The sequence below is a fragment of the Mastigoproctus giganteus genome, chromosome 6 (assembly GCF_048544385.1).
Source record: "Mastigoproctus giganteus isolate SK-2022 chromosome 6, ASM4854438v1, whole genome shotgun sequence".
Classification (NCBI taxonomy): domain Eukaryota; kingdom Metazoa; phylum Arthropoda; class Arachnida; order Uropygi; family Thelyphonidae; genus Mastigoproctus; species Mastigoproctus giganteus.
The window spans coordinates 174,293,761-174,307,369 of NC_143580.1; the positions used below are offsets into that span (position 1 = coordinate 174,293,761).

A 13,609-nucleotide genomic window follows, 5' to 3' on the forward strand; every position below is an offset into this window, starting at 1 on the left:
TCACTAGTCTCATCAGTTCATCTGAGATCGATAGAATCATTTAGGTCTAAACGTTGAACAATATCACAATGTTTCCCAGAATGTGGCATGCATACCCCTCTGGTTATGTGAAAGTGTTTTAAAGGGTACATGGCAGAATTTTTTAATTTTATTTTATCATGATATTTTTAGCTGCAGAAAACAATTTAATAAAATTTATTATGGTGGTTTCTGCTTATAGGAATCACTGGTTAATTGAATGGGCTGCTTTATTGAATCAAAACCTGAACCCTTTATATATTACTGTGTAAAACTCTTCTCTTATTAGAATTACATTTCAGTTTATTGAATCATAAAAGGTGATAGAGCTATATAATCTCTGATTTTTTCCCCTCCTTTCATCTATTGCAGTCAAATTGTATTTTTAAAAATACAATTATTTTTAAAAATACAATTTGACTGCAATGAAAGAAATAAAAAATAAATAAGTAATAAATAAATAATAATGAAATCATGTTAACAAAACCCCAGGGACTCACGTCTGGTGAGTATGGGCTTGGCACACCCAAGGTCCTGAGCTGGATATCATCGTTCTTCTCTCTTTTAGTGATTCCCTCCCCCCTCCTCTCTCTCTCTCTCTCTCTCTCTCTCTCTCTCTCTCTCTCTCTCTCTCTCAGGGTACTCAAATTTTTTTTGGCTTGTGCAGCATAAGCCTCAGGCTTCCTTCCACCATATGGCTAATAATAATAATAACTGTGGGTGCTCCAGTTATACTTTATTTTATCAGAATAAAGAAAAAAATAAAAGAATTTTCTTTTAAAATAAGGGAATTAGCATAAAAAATATTTTCAGTTCTTAAAACTATTTCATAAACAGAAGAAAATTATTTTTGCTTTATCATAGTCAATGAGCAACTGATACTTGTTGCAGAAGATTGTTCACCAAATGACTTGGTGGCTAAACTATTCTTGGATAAAATACCACATAAAAAAATCAAACTAAAAGTCCTGAGTGACATCAGAGGTATCTCATGTCAGGGTTAAAACATCTTTAACCCTGTGAAACTTATGAGAAACCTCTCTACCCAATTAGAACTGGGAAACACAGCACCTTTAACCCTGTGATTTTCTAAGGATTCTTTAGTCAACAAAAGAAAGCAGGAATGTGCTCTTCTCCTGTTCCAGTAAGAACAGGAGAAGAACACATACATAAATAAAATGAAACAAGTTAATATTCACTGCTTACTATATGCTGGCTTAGTGCATAATTCCTAGTTAAAGTATTAACTTGTTTTATTTTATTGCATATCTGATGAAGGAAAGAAAGAAAGTATCATTTGATATGCAAGGTTTTTGAAAATTGCAAAATTTGCTAAATTTTAAGTAAATCAGTTCAGTCTACAATGCAGAGTTTGTACCTTTAGTTTCCCCAGCTTTTGTACTGTGTTATTGTGAAAAATGCTTCTTTAGTTACTATTATTATTATTATTATTATTAGCCATAGAGTGCAAGGAAGCTTGAGGCTTATGCTGCACCAGCCAAAAAAAAAAAAAATTTTCTGAATTACCCCGAGAGAGAGAGAGAGAGAAATAGAAGGGAATCACCAAGAAAAAGAAGAATGATGATATCCAGCTCAGGACCCTGGGTGTGCCAAGCCCATACTCACTAGATGTGAGCCCCTGGGGTTGAATATCAGACTTAATGAAAGTCATGTGGTTTTTAAATTTTTAACTTGTAACCAGTCCCCTCAAAAAATTGAAACACCTCTGTGCATGAGAGAATTGAAAAATCAGTAAAAAAAAAACAATTCTAAATTGCTCCATTTTTTGATAACACCATTATTTTCAATTCTTTCTGAACACAACTGTGAAAAATTAATTTTTATATTAAAAACATTTTTAATTAAGTTAAAAAATAACCCAAGCACGGTACTAAGTACTATAGGTTCTAATACCTCTCGTGTTTGGGGTTCACATTAAAAAAAAAAAAAAATTAAAACTCCTTTTAGATCTTTTGGAAAGCTAAATGCAAATTGAAAAACATCCATGCTTCAAGGAATGCATTCAGTTGAATGCCACCCTGTCAATTACAGGAGTGCTCACTGCATAAAAAGTGAAGCGTGTGTACATTTGATTTTAGATAACACTTCAATTTCGAGAGTAGCCTGTGCGGTCGCAGCTATTTTGCAGCTCCTGGAGAAGAGAAGATTTTTCTGATTTATTTTCTGTTTTATTAGCTTAAATTGGCATATTTACTTATTTTCTAGAGTAGTTTTATATTCCTCGTTACGATACTTAGTTTAAAGTTTAACTTGATAGAGATTTTGTGGGTTATTACTTAGTATCGGTAACGGTATCAAATCCACTTGTTACAAATTGCAGCTCCGTTGAATGAGAGGTTTTTAACCATATTTAGCCGATTTATTAACCGATTGTTATATCAAATTATTATCTGTAAGTAGCTATAGACCTAGTCAGGATCCTTAGTTTATTCTAAATTGAGACAGCGAGATTTGGAAGTTAATCAATACTTAAGAGTCCGTAGAACTACCATTCGTAATTACCGCCATTGTAACACGATACAGCATATCCGGAATTCGATAGCATTAGCTTTATATAGTATAGTGCATAATATAATATTGTCAATTAATCAGTAAATCTATTAATCTTGTTAAACTTCATTGTCAATTAAATTGTATGTTTAACTATATATATATATAATGACTTAGAGTACAAACGTAACAAATAATTAATACATAACTTGATATGGAAGTTATATAAAGGGGAACTCGTAGATAACACTCGATACTGAAAAATAAATATAGCGTTATAACTGTGTTAGGATACAAGTTTAAGGTTTTAATTTTGTTCTGAAATTGTAATTTTATTGACACTAAATCGAAATCATGACTCAGACCAGAGCAGCAAAGCAAAAGGCTCAAGCTAATGGGAGTGCTGTGGCTCAGGGGAGAACTGAGGGGGGGGCAATTGCCCTCTGAATCACAGCCTTTTAAGATGCACTGTTTGCTTGATGTTTGCGGAGCAATCAGGTACGGGACATGATACCGCCATGGGGGATGTCTTTGTGTGTGCACGATGCAAGGAGAGCAAGGAAATTAGGCGACAACTCAGCGTTATTATGGGCCTATATGAGACCTTGAAGGACAGGGCAGATGCCCTCGAAGGAAATAAATTGAGGGGCCCATCAAGCTCTCAGCTGCCCACATCAACGCCAGAGCTTGCACTTGGTCATCTTGCAACACAGAGGCAGCCCCCAAGGCAGAATGCACTGGTCCCACAGGAACTAGTAGTTGTTGGTGACTCTATTGTCAGGGAAACGGGGAACATGCTTTGTAAAAAGGATAGGTGGAACAGGACCAGGTATGTCTGCCAGGGGCAAAGGTTGATGACGTTGTAGAGCGGATATCATCTTTTAAGGGCACAAAAGGTGATATAGTTGTACACGTTGGCACTAATGATATTAAGAGTAGGAGACCAGCGGAATTACTTAACAAGTACAGGTCACTGTTGAAAAAAAGCCGTGAAGTAGGGTTGAATTTGAAAGTGTCTGCAATTCTGCCCAGACACAATAGGAGGGAGTATATGATGAGAGAGCCTTGTCGATCAATTCGGCCCTGGAAAGATTGTGCAAGGCTCAAGGGGTAGACTTTTTTTCAGCCTGGACTGTACTTGTTAACAGGAGAGATTGCTTCTACAGGAATGGGATACACTTAAATAGAAAGGGTGCAAGAATATTTGCTGATGCTATCGAGGCAGTGTTAGGTGGGTCGGAAAACTGCTAGCTTGGGGGGAGACAAAGACTAATAGATTAATAGTAGCCACTGGCAGAGATGAAAGAGATTCTTGCACTGCTTCTATTGGAATGAGCAGAAGCCTGAAAAACAAGATGCAGGATATTTCAGAGACTGCTGGAAGTCATTGCGGTACAAGTAATCACATGGGTTGTGTTAGGGTAGCTAAGAATAGAAACAGGTGCATGTATACTTGCATGTACACCAATGCTAGGAGTTTAGTAAATAAATTTGATGAATTTGAGGTATTGCTCAAAACATCAAAGGCAGATATTGTTGGGATATCAGAGACGTGGTGTCACACAGATATAAGGAATGCAGAACTGGAATTTGGGGAGTACAACGTCTACAGAAAGGATAGACAGGATAGGAAGGGAGGAGGGGTTATGCTATTAGTTAAGAAACACATAAAATCCAAGGAAGTGAAGCCAGTCGACATCGATGGACAGGGCAGTGTCGAGTCAGTTTGGTGTGACATAAGCATAGGTAAATCAAAATTGAGAGTAGGAGTGTGCTATAGGCCTAATGACTCTGATGAGTATAATAAGATACTGTACAGGGAAATAGAATGGGCCAGTAAATCAGAGAGTCTTATAATGGGGGATTTTAATTTCCCAGATATTGACTGGAATTTGTGGGTTGGTCACTCACACACTAGCAAGGCTTTTGTGGATTTATTGGATGATTGTTTTCTACACCAGCATGTTCGGGAGGCAACTAGACGGAGTAATACTCTTGATCTGATTATCAGTAGTGATTCTTCATGCATTAAGAATCTGCAGATAAAGGAACCACTAGGTGGCAGTGATCACAGTGTGCTGAAGTGGGATTTACTCAAGGAGGTAACTACCATCAGAGGTAAAGGGAAGGGTTTTTGCTTTCGTAAAGGCGACTATGATGGTCTGAGACAGTATTTAAATTCTATACAGTGGGACCAACTGATGATGTTACCAACAGCAAATTCAAAATGGGAAGCATTCAAGGAACTAATCTTGGAAGCTACCAGGCTTTACATACCAACCAAGAAATATTGTTCAAGGTTCAGGCCTAAATGGTTGTCAGATGAACTAATGAGACATATGGCAGAGAAGAAAAATGCATGGGATACATACAAATTAATGGGTGACATGGAAGCCTATGATAGATATAAGTTGGTCTGTAACCAAGTCACAAAGGAGATTAGGCAGGCAAAGGCAGATTATGAGAAATCCTTGGCAAAGGATGCAAAGAAAAACAGAAAAGAGTTCTTTACCTATTTAAACACAAGAAGGAAAGGGATGAATCAGATTGGTCCACTGGATGTTGATGGTTCAACAGTTGAGGATCATGCTCAGGTGGCTAACAATCTAAACGAGTATTTTGCATCTACATTCACACATGAGGAGTTATTCAGGAAGGGGAATGTCGTAGGTGAAGTAAACATTGGCAGTGAGCTAGATGATTTTCTAATAACTGAGAGGAAAGTGGAGGAGAAATCGTTGAGGATAAACATAAAAAAGGCACCCGGGGTGGATGGGATCTATCCAGTTATATTAAAGGAGGCAGCAAAGGAAGTAAGCAAACCCCTAGCCATAATTATGAGAGCTTCTTTGGACTCAGGGGAGGTACTCATAGACTGGAGATGTGCAAATGTAACCCCAATTCACAAAGGAGGATCAAAGGCTGACACAAGTAATTATAGACCTGTTAGTTTAACTTCGGTTCCAGGAAAATTAATGAAGGCACTGGTTAAAGAAGCACTGCAGGATCATCTGGACAAGAATTCAGTTATAGCTCAGACACAACATGGTTTTGTTAAGGGCAGGTATTGTCTGACCAATTTGATTAGATACTATGATGTAGTCACAAAAGAACTGGATGCAGGGAATAACTTTGATATCATATATTTGGATCTTAGAAAGGCTTTTGATACTGTTGCGCATGGAAGACTGCTGCACAAATTGGAGCAGTGTGGCATTGGAGGCAAATTGCTGCTATGGATAAAGGGATGGCTGAGTGGCAGAAGACAGAGAGTGGTAATCAATGGACACTGCTCAACATGGACTAATGTTATTAGTGGAGTTCCTCAGGGTTCAGTGTTGGGTCCATTGTTGTTTTCTGTATTTATAAATGATATTGATGATGGTATATCAAGCTTAATGTCCAAGTTTGCAGACGATACAAAGGTTGGCAGGGTTGTTAAGGACACTACTGATGCTAAGCTGCTGCAACAGGATCTGGAAATGTTGAGCAGATGGGCTGAGAGGTGGCAAATGAAGTTTAACATTGAAAAATGTAAAGTACTACATATGGGAAACAGTAACCCCAGATCAACGTATCAACTCTGTGGTACTACGCTGACAGTGGTAGAGAATGAAAAGGACCTGGGGGTAATTGTGCAGACAGATATGAAGTTCTCTGAGCAGTGCAGACGAGCTGCAAGAGTAGCTCATGGTGTCTTGTCGATGATATACAGGAATTTTTCTAGCAGGGATATGGATGTGATTATTCCCTTGTATAAGGCATTGGTCAGGCCACACCTTGAGTACTGTATACAGGTCTGGAGGCCTCATTTCAAGAAGGATGTAGAGCTGCTGGAACGAGTACAGAGAAGGGCAACAAGATTAGTGAATGGAACAAAGGGTTGCTCTTACGAAGAAAGGCTTAAGTTTTGCAAATTACAGAGTCTGGAGACTAGGCATCGGCGAGGTGATCTGATAGAGGTGTATAAGGCTTTGAATGGATTGAGCATGCTCAATGCCGATGGGATTCTTCCTCTTGCTCAGAATAATCACCTGAGAGGGCATAAATTCAAATTGAGGAAGGATGGATGTCGGATAGATGTGCGGAAATTTGCCTTTAGCCAGCTGGCAGTTGGTTTGTGGAATAGACTTCCATCACTTGTTGTTGAAGTTGATAGCCTAAACAAATTTAAGGCTCAGCTGGACAGGTATTTCGAACGAACGGAGGGGTGAAATGGGAGTAGTGGTTGTGTTTTTTTTTTTTTTTTGGCTGATGCTGAATAAGCTTGCTTTCTTGCATCATATGCCTCTACTAATGCTAATGCTAAATGCAAATTGAAAAACATCCATGCTTCAATGAATGCGTTCAGTTGAATGCCACCCTGTCAATTACAGGAGTGCTCACTGCATAAAAAGTGAAGCGTGTGTACATTTGATTCTAGATAACACTTCAATTTCACAAAGCAGGGGAATGTTACCAACTGGAAGAAAGCATGTGTCAGTAAAGTCAGCTTGCTATTGATAATTTTACATGACAGATGCCACTCAACATGCACATATAATTTAACTTTAACTTAATTCCTGAATTTTTCTAAATTGTGCAATGATTAACTGAGATTTCTGGAATTTTCAGTCAAGAAATCAAAGAAAATATATTCAAAAACAGGTATTAGGAGTTTCAGTGTGTGGACACAGATTTATGAAATAGCATTTTATTGACCCTGTATGCCTCACTCACATTAAAAGGTAGGTACCTTCTGTGCTGTTTTGGATAACATATTTGAGGTGTTCAGCAGCCAATGTAACTAATTACCGAGTGGGAATGTTTTTGAACAGCCGATTTAAGAAATGAAAAGCCCCAACAGCAAACCAGACATGGTTTATTTTGATAATATACACAGTTCACAGGTGGGTTGCATAAAATCGACATTATATATCATAATATATAATTTTAATTTTATGGTGAGCATAGGAGTGTGCTAGCACATAATTGAGTGATGTGTAACAAACTATAACATCATAGGTTTAAGTGATTAATGTAATGATTCTAATAAATCAGCACTTAACAGAAAGCAGTTTGCCAATATGGTTCTGGTGATATACCACAGTTACGGAATGAAGCCCTTGCCATAATTGCTATACCAGAACGAAAGTTAAGAATGGGCTGTGTTTTTTTTTGTGACAATGTACAGGCTGATACTTACAGCATATGTACATTATCCCAATAGCATAGTGAGCCCCTTAACAAAATTTCTGTAAATTAAATTGTAAAGAAATTTCTTTTATATGATATATTACTTTATTTGCAGAAATACCAGTAATTCCTGACTTAGATGAAGTTAAAGAAGAAGAACTTACTTCACAAATAGCTCAGGCACCAAGGTAATTAACAATGATTCTATGTTTTTGTAATTCCAAAGGTGAGTGGATTATTAATTACTTACTAGAGCACTAGTATTAATGAAATGAGCATCACCAATAAGGGGAAACACCTTTTCCGCTCATTTAATTTGCCCATCACTTTTAAATGATTTGTCTAACCTTCTTGAAATTTATTCAAACTACCCACTTTCACAACATCAGGTGAAAGTTTATTCCAACAGTTGATGACTCTCTGGCTTTAGGCAAATTTCCACACATTTGTCTTCCAACCATTCTTTTCCAATTTAAACTTATTATTATTAGCTATATGGTGCAGGGAAGCCTGAGGCTTATGCTGCACCAGCCAAAAAAAAAATTCCCGAGTTACCCTCAGAGAGAGAGAGAGAGAGAGAGAGAGACAAAAGTAGAAGGAAATCACCGTGAAAGAGAAGAATGGTGATATCCAGCTCAGGATCCTGGGTGTGCCAAGCCCATACTCACCAGATGTGAGCCCCTGGGGATTGGGAGCCCCTTCTTGAGAAGCAGGGGAGTAATGCTTCTGATTAAAAACTGGCTGAAGTGGCAAGAATATTCCTGAGTTAGATCAAGGTAATGTGGCTGCATGAATTGTTGAGGAGGCTTCCATCCTGCAGTGGGTTGATAATGGCTGCACTTTACCTTTTAATGTGGCTGTTGAGTTAGTGTAGTGCGAAATGACTTGCAGTAAAGATAGAATGATGGCTGGGGCATGTTTCAGTCCAGATGACTCTGAGTGGTATGAAAAATATTTTTAGGTCGATTGAATTAGTAAGTATGGCTGTCTCATTGTGGGTGACTTCAGCCTACTTTTCATAGACTATAATATGTAAATGAGCAATATGCTATAGTACCAGTTTTTTGAACAAATTGGATGATTGCTACTTATTGGATGATTACTGTCGCCAATGCTGATTTTACAGCTGCAGAGAAATTTTGTGATGTGTTGGAAAAAACCCTTTCTAAATCTCCAGCAGTGTGCTTATCAGCTGGAGAGTTAATTCTGGCAACGATGCTCGAAAGGTAAAACTTGCTGAAGTTATGCCTGTCTCCTCTCTCTTTTTGTAATTTTATAATTTTGACATTTTTGTAATTTTGTACACTTTTGTAATTTTTCCTGTGCATGAGATAAAAAAATTGAATAAATAATTCTATTTAACATGTTCATGAAACATTTCTTTTTTGTTTCAATCAAATTTGCGAGTGCTGCATAAGCATTTAGAGAAATTCCGACTTGCGTAGAGTTCTGTGGAATGCAATCATTATGTAAGTTGGGGAGTAACTGTAATTCATTATCTGGCAGGATATATTTTCATTCCTAAATTTTGCTGTATCTCTAAGACATTGTTAAATCTTTTCCTTTAAGCTTTCATTTCATCTTTGTAAAAAAAAAGAAGAAATAGTTGCAGGAAGTAAGGTCCAGGCTTTTCAACCTTGGAAACTGTCAACTATTACCAGTGACCACACAACTTGTTCATTTACTTACTAGAATAATCCCAATTACACACTAACATCTTTGTCTTTTTTCCCACCAACAGCCCTTCAAAAAATATGCAGTTAATATTATTTTATTTTATTTTACTGGGTATACTTTAAATAAATATCTGTTAAACTATGGACCCCAGTACTCCAGGCCCATTTGTCACTATTGTCACTATTAGTTGTGTTCCGAGTACTTCTCATTACAACTTGGTGATGGTTGCTTCTCGCATGGATCCTCTGTCCTTTATAGCCATACTCAACCTCATGCTGTTTGACATCGCAAGAGTGAAAAGTGAGATAATATGCCTTTTATTATATGCTACATACTGCATTATCATGCACAGTATGATTTTTATCACGACTACCCTTTCCACATCATGTCAATAAATATGTCAGTAGTTGCATTCCTAAATGATGTTTCATAATCAGAAGTACACTTATTATAGAAGAGAAAGGAATGCATGGTAGGACTTCAGAAAAGACTTGCCACGAAAATTTATACTATATAGCCTATCAGGAGTAGGATATATAGTACAAATATTAAAATGAAATGTACAGTATATATGTACACAAACTCTTGGAATGTGCAGAATTGATATTTATGGATATCAGTATCATATTCAGTTTTGATTTAGGGACTTAGTACACCAGGCTCAATGATTGTGCCTTCACTGGAAGCATGTTTGAATTTTTTTTTATTTTTTTTTTGAAATACTCTTAAAGTACATACTGAAATATTTTTCCCACAAGTAGCCCTTTGAAGTGCACAATTAATGTTCATTGTGTTCCAAGTATCTCACATCCAAACTTGGTGGTGATGATCTCTTCTACCATAGAATCATGGAGGTTGGTGCTTTTTTTTTTTTTTTTTTTTTTTTTGATTTGGTAGTTGTTGGCGCATCGGCTTCTGTGGCCATATTGCACCTCCCAAGGTTTTTGCAGTACTTTGATCCAAGCCCGAGGCGGGAATCGAACCCGCGACCTTTGGTGCTTGTAAGGGTGTTCAATTGCTTGAATCCAATGTATGTTTAAAAAATTAAGGCCTCACCATAACTAAGCCTTTGAGACCACCACCATGTATTATTATTTTTGATTTGAATTGAGATATTGAAGAGCACGACTAATGAAGGAATTATATGTTTAGAATTTACTTGAGCAGGGCCTTGAAGAGGAGGAGCTCACTAAAGAATGTAGAGTTTGTTTTTCAAGGGTTTGTAGATATGATAATGATAGAAATTGGATATTGACTGTCAGTTTTAGAGTTAGGGATTTTTCGAGCATTCTCAGCATGTTTACTTGGGTTTTAAAAGTCACAAGTTCAAGAGGTATTAATTAATTATGGTGTGCTACAGGTGTCTTCACAGTGAATATTGGTGGAATGTTGTGTAAAGGAAATAGTTTGTTCCCATTGCATAAGGAGTGGACACTTATCAGGAATATTCATATTAGCATTAGTTGAGGCATATGATGGAAGAAAGCAAACTTATACAGCACCAGCCAAAAAAAAAAAAAAAAACCTTCCCATTTCACCCATCCAGTCACTCCAAATGTTTCTCTAGTTCAGCCTTAAATTTATTTAAGCTATCAACTTCCACAACGGCAGATGGAAGTCTGTTCCAGCAATCAGCTACCTGCTGGCTAAAGGCAAACTTCCTCACATCTATTCTACAACTGTCTTTGCTCAATTTGAATCAATGTCCCCTCAGGTTCTTAATCTGGGCAAGCGGAAGTATCCAATCAGCATTGAGCCTGCCAAACCATTCAAGGCTTTATACACCTCAATCAGATCACCTCGTAGGTACCTAGTCTCCAGATGCTGCAAGAACTTAAGCTTTTCTTCATAAGCACACCCTTTGTTCCTCTCACCAGTCTTGTCCTTCTCTGTACATTCTCAAGCAACTCTACATCCTTCCTAAATTGCAGCTTCCAGACCTGTACGCAGACCTGATGGTGTGGCTTGACTGTTGCCTTATACAAAGGGATAATCACCTTATTGTCTCTGCTAGCAAAATTCCTATATATCATTGATAAAACAACATGACCTGCTCTGAAAGCCCATCTGCACTGCTCAGAGAACTTCAAATCTACCTGCGTAATTATCCCCAGGTCTTTTTCATTCTCTTTTTCATTTGGTATGTTTCTCTTGGTTTACTGCTACCCATATGCAAAACTTTGCATTTGTCAATGTTAAACTTCAGTTGCCACTTCTCAGCCCATCTGCCTAGCTTTTCTAGATCCAGTTGCAGTTGCATACTGTCTTTACTGTCATTAACAGCCCTGCCAACCTTGATATCATCTGCAAACTTAGACATTAAGATTGATATACCTTCATTGATAAATACACAAAACAACAATAGGTCCAGCATTGAACCCTGGGGGACTCCGCTAATAACATTAGGCCACATAGAGCAGTGTCCATTTATTCCACTCTCTGCTGTCTCCACCGAACCAACCCTTTATCCATTGCAGTAACTTGCCCTTAATGCATACCGCTCCAATTTGCACAGCAGTCTTCCATGTGCAACAGTATCAAAAGCTTTCCTGAAATCCAAGTATATGATATCAAGATTATTTTTTGCATCCAGTTCCCATGTGACCACATCATAGTATCCAATGAAATCGGCGGCGCCTCTGTGGGCAGGAGCAGCAGTGCATAGCACACGCTTCTTGATTAGACCGGGGTTTCGAGCCTGTGCCCACCAAATACCGAGGATGCGGAAAGGTCAGGGAATGATCACCGCATATCCCTGGAGCAATATGGCCTTAGTTGGTAATGCTCCTAAAAACCAAATAACAAACAAACAAACCAATGAAATCGGTCTGAGAAGACTTCCCCTTAAAAAACCCATGTTGTGGTTGAACTATTACTGCAGTCTTGTCTAGTGATCCTGTATCACCTCTTTAACCAGTGACTCCATTATTTTCCCCGGAACAGAAGTTAAACTAACAGGTCTATAATTTTTTGCGTCACCGTTTGTACTCCCTTTCTGAATTGGGGATACATTTGCACATATCCCGTCCATGGGAACCTCCCGTGACTCTAAGGATGCTCTCGTAATTATGCCTTAAGGGTTTGCTTACTTCCTTTGCTGCCTCCTTCACTATAACTGGATATCTGCCCCATGTGCTTTTTTATGTTTAACTTCAACAATTTCTCCTCCACTTTGTTCTCAGTTATTACAAAATCACTTAGCTCCCTGTTAGAGTTTGATAAGCTTCTGGCATTCCCCTCCTTGAATAACTGCTCATGCGTGAATGTAGACGCAAAATACTCATTCAGTTTATCAGCTTCTTGGGCAGGATTATCAATAGTAGAACCACCTATATTAAGTGAACCAATATGATTCATCCCCTTCCTTCTAGAGTTTACATAAGTAAAGAACTCTTTGCTGTTTTTCTTTGCATCCTTTGCCAAAGGTTTCTCATAATCTGCATTTGCCTGCCTAACCTGCTTTGTGACTTGATTACAGACTAGCTTATATCTGCCGTAGGCTCCTGTCACTTGATAATTTATATGCATCCCCATGCATTTTTCTTCCCTGCCACAAGCCTCATTAATTCATCTGACATCTATATAGTTCCTGAACCTTGAACAGTATTTCTTAGTTGGTATGAAAAGCCTAGTTGCCTCCAAGATTAAGTCCCTGAAGGCTTCAAATTTAGAATTCACCATTGGTAACATCATCAGTTCATCCCACTGTATAGAATTTAAAAATTGTCTCAGACCACTGCAGTCTCCTTTATGAAAACAAAAACCCTTCCCTTTACCCTTGATGGTAATTACATCTTCAAGTAAATCCCACATCAGTACACTGTGACTGCTGTCACCTAGTGGTTCCTTTATTTGAAAATTCTTAATACATGAATAATCACTGCTGATAATCAGATCAAGAGTATTACTCCTCTAGTTGTCCTTTGAACATGTTGCTATAGAAAACAATCTTCCAATAAATCCACAAAAGTCTTGCTAGTGCAATCAGTATCTGGAAAGTTAAAATCCCCCCCCCCCCATTACAAGACATTCTGATTTACTGGCCCACTCTATTTTTCTGTACAACTGTTCGTTGTACTCATCAGAATCATTAGGCCTATAACACACTCCTACTCACATTTTCCCTTTCCCAGTGTTTATGTGACACCAAATAGACTCAACATTGCACTGTCCACCCGTGTAAACTAGATGCACACCCTTAGATTTTATGATTCTTAACTAACAGCAT

At 37.9% G+C, this 13,609-nt stretch overlaps 1 protein-coding gene across 5 annotated transcripts in view; it reads left to right on the top strand.

Annotated features, from left to right (window-relative positions):
• Positions 1-13,609, top strand: part of IFT43 (intraflagellar transport 43) — a 221,402-nt gene that overhangs the window by 103,262 nt on the left and 104,531 nt on the right. For all 5 annotated transcript variants that reach the window (XM_090375508.1, XM_090375506.1, XM_090375509.1 and 2 more), the window contains one exon: positions 7,820-7,892. In XM_090375508.1, coding sequence (XP_090231634.1) covers positions 7,820-7,892 — 73 coding nt within the window. The remainder of the gene's footprint in view (positions 1-7,819; positions 7,893-13,609) is intronic.